The sequence below is a fragment of the Pristiophorus japonicus genome, chromosome 4 (genome assembly GCF_044704955.1).
Source record: "Pristiophorus japonicus isolate sPriJap1 chromosome 4, sPriJap1.hap1, whole genome shotgun sequence".
NCBI classification, from domain to species: Eukaryota; Metazoa; Chordata; class Chondrichthyes; family Pristiophoridae; genus Pristiophorus; species Pristiophorus japonicus.
In genome coordinates this window covers 129,787,078-129,793,983 of record NC_091980.1, presented here as the reverse complement: position 1 = coordinate 129,793,983, position 6,906 = coordinate 129,787,078, and the positions used below count along the sequence as shown (strand labels likewise).

Below are 6,906 nucleotides of genomic sequence, written 5' to 3'. Positions count from 1 at the left end.
ACTGAACAGGATCTGTAGCAACTACCAAATACAAATTGCTCTTCACTAATGCCAGGGCCAATAGTTATTAAAATAGGATTCTAATTCAGGACTTTCTTCACGGGACTGAAGTGGTGCAACACTGATTTACTGGCAAAATTTCAGTTTAACATGTTTCAACTTGCAGTTTGTTGGATTAAAAATTGTCATTTATGCAAGGGCTGATTATTGGAACAGGTAATTTTATACAGCTGTCCAAGTCCCAAGCTCTGGAGCTCCCTCCCTAAAACATCTCTGCACCTCCTTAACTCTGCTTTTGGTCACTGGGCCAATAACCCAGCAGGCTGTCAACTGTCTGAATGCACCCTTGAAACATTTTAGATCTTACAACAGGGGCCTGAATGGCCCAGTCAATACAAAAATCAACATTACACAAGAGGATAAACAAATTTCATTGGATTGAATCCCATAGCACTGTTACACAGCCCTGTATAATTCTTGTTTGATGTAAACCACATTATGTGAAATGAAAAATAAGCATCCACTCAAACTTAAAAAGGAGACAAAACCCAATCCAATGTTGAACAATTTATTTAGAGTGATGGTCTCAGCTCTTTGCACAAAGTCACAAAACATCATTTCCTACAGGACAGGGTCTAATTATAAATACATGTACTAAACACAACAAGCTTGATCCAGTCAGTTTAGTCACTCTCCCCCAGGGTGTGCTTGTCAAACAGGTACTCTCCCAAGCCATTCTCAGGGGCTCCCAGTCTCTTCAGGTTGGTGATGTGATCTCCAAGCTTCTTGATCATCTTCACTTGTTCATCCAAGTAGTGGGTCTCCAGGAAGTCACACAACTGAAAGAGGGAAACTAGTTATGTCCAGGAGCAGATATCAAGGAATGTCAACTTCTGCTTGAGAATTTAAATTTTAATTCATCTTGAACTGGAGGATAGTCAAGTGGTGCAATTGGGATTACATTTTCTGCATAATAGGTGCTCAGATCCTGGGATCACAGACACCTTTACGAGTCTATGTCCACAGTAGGCCAACTACCCTCATTCCTTCCCACAACTCAAAAATAATCCATCAACAAAGCTATTAGGCATGGAGAGCCTTTAATTAGGCTCAAGCACAGCAAGATTCCACAACCTCCAACTTACCCAAAAGCCCACATTAAAATTATTAACAACTTACATGAGGGTCTGTCCTCCCAGTGGAGAGTTTGTGCAGATCCAGCAGACTCTGGTTCACATTCTTCTCCATCTGCAGAGCTCTCTGCATCACCTCCAGACCATTGCTCCACTCATCCTGCTCTGGTTTCTGGAAACAAAAAACAATTCACATAATGTATTAAACAAACATACAATAAAAAAAGATCAACATTACCATGAACCAATGTGTTAGAATATAAAATTGCTATGAGGCTATCAAACATTGGAGTCATATTGATGAAGCAAACAGCATATTTAAGGGGAGGCTAGGCAAGTGCATGATAGACAAGTGAATAGAACAATATGTTGATTGGGTTAGATGAAGCCAGGAGAGAGAGGAGGCTCATGTGGAGCATAAAAACTGGCATTGACCAGATTGGAACCAATTCCAGCTTTAGCATGTATTGGGAACAATCAGTCCAAGGGGATCCAGACACAATGCCACACATTTATTGAATCAAACCTTGATGTCCACCAAGATGATTCGGCCTCCACGCCGATTCTGGAATTCCATCAGTTTCTCAGCATGCTCATGTTCCTCATGTGACTGCTCCTTGAAGAACTCAGCAAAGTGACGCAGGGCAACATCATCCCGGTCAAAGTAGAAGGACTGCAGAGAGAATTTAAAACAGCTTCTTTAGACCTTGATCTTCACATACAATGCAATATTATTATTTTTGCCCCAGTTAGTGAATTCTTAAACCTTCAAAAATAGATACCATTTGTTAGCTAGCAAAATGCAATTCACTTGAGTTGAGCCTCACCTCCCTATTACAGGATGAAAGGTGCAATCAGCAAAGAAAAACTATAAACTAAAATTCAGGATTATATTTCATGTCCAGTCAAACTAAATTCAACTCTTGGATAAACTATACCTCCTCTACTTTGTTATTTACACAAAACTTCTGTCCTCAGGTGGGTGTGAAATATCGAGAGAGAGAGAGAGAGAGAGAGAGAGAGAGAGAGATTGAGTGGACTAGGCCTCTATTCTCCAGAGTTTAGAAGGATGATCTCATTGGAAATACACAAAATTCTTACAGGGCTTGAAGGATTAGACACAGGGAGGATGTTTCCCCTCGCTGGAGTCTAGAACCCAGGGTCACAGTCTCTTAAGGGGTCAGCCATTTAGGACTGAGATGAGAAATTTCTCCACTCAACAGGGTGGTGAATCCTTGGAATTCTCCACCACAGGGGCTGTGGAGGCTCCGTCATTGAGTATATTCAAGACAGAGAGCAATAGATTTGTGGATATTAAGGGTATCAATGGATATTGGGACAGTGCAGCAAGTAGAGTTGAGGTCGATCAGCAGCAATGATCTTACTGAATGATAGAACAGGCTTGAGGGGTAAAGAACACTCGACATACAACATGAGAAATAGGAGCAGGAGTAGGCCACACAGCCACTCGAGCCTGCTCTGCCATTTAATACAATCATGGCTGATCTGATCATGGCCTCAGGTCCACTTCCCTGCTTGCTCCCCATAACATCTTTAAGAAACTGTCTATTTCAGTCTTAGTTTATAGAATGTCCCAGCTTCCACAGCTCAGAGGCAGCAAATTCCACTGATTTACAACCCTCAAGATATTTCTCCTCAGTTTTAAATGGACAGCCCCTTATTCTAAGATTATGCCCTCTAGTTCTAGTCTCCCCCATCAGTGGAAACATCCTCTATATCCACCTTGTCAAGCCTCCTCAAAAATCATGTTTTGATAAGATCACCTCATTCTTCTGAATTCCAATGTCTAGAGGCCCAACCTATGCTCAAGTCAACCCCTTCATCTCCAGAAATCAGCCTAGTGAACCTTCTCTGAACTGCCTCCAGAGCAAGCTTATCCCTTCATAAATATGGAAACCAAAACTGCACTCAGTATTCCAGGTGTGGCATCACCAATACCATGTATAACTGTAGCAAGACTACCCTGCTTTTATATTCCATCCCCTTTGAAATAAAGGTCAGGATTCCATTGTCCACCCTAATCACTTGCTGTACCTGCATACTATCCTTTTGTAATCCATGCACAAGTACCCACAGGTCCCACTGTACTGCAGCATTTTGCAATTTTTCCTCCATTTAAATAACTGGCTTTGATTTTTTTCTGCCAAAGTGCAGGACCTCACACTTTCCAACATTGTACTCCATCTGCCAAATTTTTGCCACTCACTTAGCCTGTCAATGTCCTTTGGCAGATTTTTGGGTGTCCTCCTCACACATTGCTTTTCCTCCTATCTTTGTAATGTAGCCAAGTTTACTGACAATACACTTAGTCCCTTCTTCCAAGTCGTTATAGATTGTAAATAGTTGGGGTCCCAGCATGGATCTCTGCAGCACCTCACTAGTTACTCATTGCCAACTAGAGATTGAACCATTTATCCCAACTCTTCTGTTGGTTAGCCAATCCTCTAGCCATGCTAATATTACCCCCAAAGCCCATGAACTTTTATCTTGTGCAGTAACCTTTTATGTGGCACCTTGTCACATGCCTTCTGGAATCCAAATATACCACATCCACTGGTTTCCCTTTATCCATCCAGTTCATTACATACTCAAAAGAATTCCAGCAAATTTGTCAAACAACTTCCCCTTCATAAATCCATGCTGACTGCCTGACCAAATTTCCTCTAACTGGTTTATAGTTTCCTGATTTATAGATAGACATTTGTAGTTTTCTGAAACTGTTGGGAACTCCCCAGAATCCAGGGAATTTTGGTAAATTACAACCAATGCATCCACAATCCCTGCCTCTACTCCTCTTCAAGACCCTAGGATGCAAGCCATCAGGCTCAGGGGATGTATCTGCCTTACTGAGTACCACCTCCTTAGTGATGGTGATAGTTCCTCCCCCCTATAGGAATATTTTTAGTGTCCTCTACCATACAGACTGATACAAAATATTTGTTCAGAGTTTACCATCTCCATGTTCCCCATTACTAATTCCAGTCTCACCCTCTAAGGGACCAACATTTACTTTAGCCACTCTTCCTTTTTAATATACCTATAGAAACTCTTGCTTTCTGTTTTTATATCTCATGCTAGTTTACTTTAGTCTAGCATCCTTTCATAAACATTTTTTAAGTCAATCTTTGCTGGCTTTTAAAAGCTTCCCAATCTTCTGTCCTCCCACTAGTTTTGGCCACTTTGTATGACCTTGTTTTTAAAATTGGATACCATCCTTTATTTCTTTAGTTAGCCTAATCCTGCTTCTATGTTCTAGGTAGGGGAGATTTCTGCAGTGTCCTGGCAAATATTTATCCCTTAGCCAACACACTGAAACCAATGATCTGATCATTATCCCATTGCAGTTGGAGAGCTTACTGTGCAGTAATTGGCTACTGCATTTCCCACATTACAACAGGTGACTACACTGAACTACTTCATTGGTTACAAAGCACTTTGGGACATTCCAAGGTAGTGAAAGGCACTATAGAAATGATGATTCTTCCATTCTAATCCAAGTTTGGGCATAGAGTGAGAAATATCCTCCACTCCAGTAGTTTGCACAGCAAGTGGGCAATAGAGATCTCAGCAGTGACCAAGGCTCCAACACCAGGATTCTCAGTACTTCACCTCCAATTAATGAGAACACTAGTGAGGAGCTGCCCACATTTCACTAACTACAGTCCCCCACTGAAACTGAACATTGTTTCAGGTCAACAGGCCCCTAACCAGGTTTGTGCTCTTCTGTTGCACTCAGGCAGCAGCAGAGCAGGTTTCAGATATTACACCTCAATAAAGGGCAGCTGCTACAGGGAGCAGTCCATTAACTCAACAAGATCCCCTTGTATTACACACCTGAAGTCCTCACTGCCCAAAGACTCTTCTCCCCCAGGGAATGAAGTTCAAAGAAATACAGCTTAAAGCCAGTTCATGGAACTGGAGAATTAACAACTTTTCAGAATGCAACAACAAGGAATACACATCTCACCATGGAGAGGTAAATATAGGAGGAACAGAGCTCCATGTTGATCTGCTTGTTGACAGCAGCATCACAGTCCTGGTGGTAGTTCTGACACACTTGGGAGGCCATCATCACTATCTATATTTATACTATCACCTACACAATTCTGGCACTAACACTATCTCACACAAGCTCCTGTATTTATACTACTGGAACAGCCGACATTCGAACAAGGAGTGACATGACCAATGATGATTGACAATCCCTGAGAGCCAGTCAGGAATCTTCCCTGAATTCAAGCACCAATTAAAAAGGAGAGGGTGTGTGGGGAAGGGAGTGAGACCCAGAGCCAATCAGAGCTTTGTAAAACATGACATTCGGCCCAACCAGTCCATGGCAGCGTTCATGCTCCACTTGAGCCTCCTCCCGTCTTTCCTACTCTAAATCTATCAACATAAGCCTGTAATCCCTTCTCCCTCTTATGCTTTTCGAGCCTACCCTTAAATGCTTCCCTACTATTCATTAAACCACTCCCTGTGGTAGTGAGTTCCATAATCTCACCACTCTGCATAAAGAAATTTCTCCTGAATTCCCTATTGGATTTCTTGGTGACTATCTTATATTGATGGCCTCTAGTTTTGCTCTTCCCCACAAGTGGAAACATTCTCTCCGTATCCACTCTATCAAACCTTTCATAATTATAAGGACCTCTATTAGGTCACCCCCCCCCCCCCCCCAGCCTTCTCCTTTCAAGAGTACATAGACCGATCCTGTTCATCCTTTCCTGATAGGTATACCCTCACATTTCTGGTATCATCCTTGTAAATCTTTTTTACATCCTCTTCAGTTGTTCTGTAACTGTGCCTCATCATAGATTCATACAGCACAGAAGGAGGCCATTCAGCCCAACGTGCCTGTGCAGGCTCTTTGAAAGAGGGATCCAATTAGTCCCACTCCTCAGCTCCTTCCCCATAGCCCTGCAATGTTTTTCTTTCCTCCTATATATCTAATTCCCTTTTCAAAGTTACTGTTGAATCTGCTTCCACGGCCCTTTCATGGCAGCACGTTCCAGATCACAACAAATTGCTGCGTAAAAAAAATTCTCATCTCTCTGCTCTGGTCCTTTGCCATTCATGTTGGTGTTTCTCTAAGATCCAAAGCTGTAATGTCTGGTTTCAGTGCAGAAGTGGTTCAGTCCTGGATTAGCTGATGAGAGACGTTCGGTGGATTAAAACTCTGCTTTAGATGGGGCAGAGAGGATGGCAATGATTCAGATCCGGAGCCACCAATCACACCACAGGTCCTTATAATTATGAAAGTTTTGATGGAGTGGATAGAGAGAGAGAATGTTGAACCACCTGAACCAAACATGTATCTGGGTATTTACACCTGTATTGGTCAAAGGATCCATGATGCAGTCACAAAGGGCTTTGAGCAAACTGATGGACATCACATGGTCACACTCAATGGCCACCCCGATGGGCACCAGAGACTTCGATTCAGGCCTGTTACTGGGTCTGAGGGAACCTTTGATTCTTTCCACAGGATCTCTTTGAATTCATCATGTAATGGGAACCCATCAGTGAGAGATCAGGTAAACTGGTCAGTGCTCAAACCATCATCCTGAAATGAGATAGACCCGGAACTTCGGAACAAAGGAAGTTATTGGCACCCAGACTCGCTGAAGCCTTTGTCCCCAGGAAGAGCCCGGTAACAAAGACACAGGCCAGAGATGTGATTCATGCTCTTTAGTTGGGCCTTCACAGGCAAAGGACAGTTTTTTGGCTCAAGGATTCAGTAACATTTTTTAGG

At 42.5% G+C, this 6,906-nt stretch overlaps 1 protein-coding gene across 1 annotated transcript; it reads right to left on the bottom strand.

Annotated features, from left to right (window-relative positions):
- Positions 1 to 683: 683 nt before the first annotated feature.
- Positions 684 to 5,223, bottom strand: LOC139262557 (ferritin heavy chain, oocyte isoform-like). The gene is made up of 4 exons (XM_070877720.1): positions 5,122 to 5,223; positions 1,660 to 1,806; positions 1,180 to 1,305; positions 684 to 839 (listed from the first exon to the last, which is right to left on the bottom strand). The coding sequence occupies exons 1-4, from the start codon at positions 5,221 to 5,223 to the stop codon at positions 684 to 686; spliced, it is 531 nt and encodes a 176-aa protein (XP_070733821.1).
- Positions 5,224 to 6,906: the final 1,683 nt, after the last annotated feature.

What these genes read in the sequence shown, in the direction of transcription:
- LOC139262557 (XM_070877720.1), bottom strand. Translation starts at nt 5,223, where the DNA reads ATGGCCTCCCAAGTGTGTCAGAACTACCACCAGGACTGTGATGCTGCT. An exon ending in TCATCTTGGTGGACATCAAG is followed by an intron (nt 1,306 to 1,659) that starts GTTTGATTCAAT and finishes TTTTGTTTCCAG; the next exon opens with AAACCAGAGCAGGATGAGTG. An exon ending in CTGGGAGGACAGACCCTCAT is followed by an intron (nt 840 to 1,179) that starts GTAAGTTGTTAA and finishes TCCCTCTTTCAG; the next exon opens with TTGTGTGACTTCCTGGAGAC.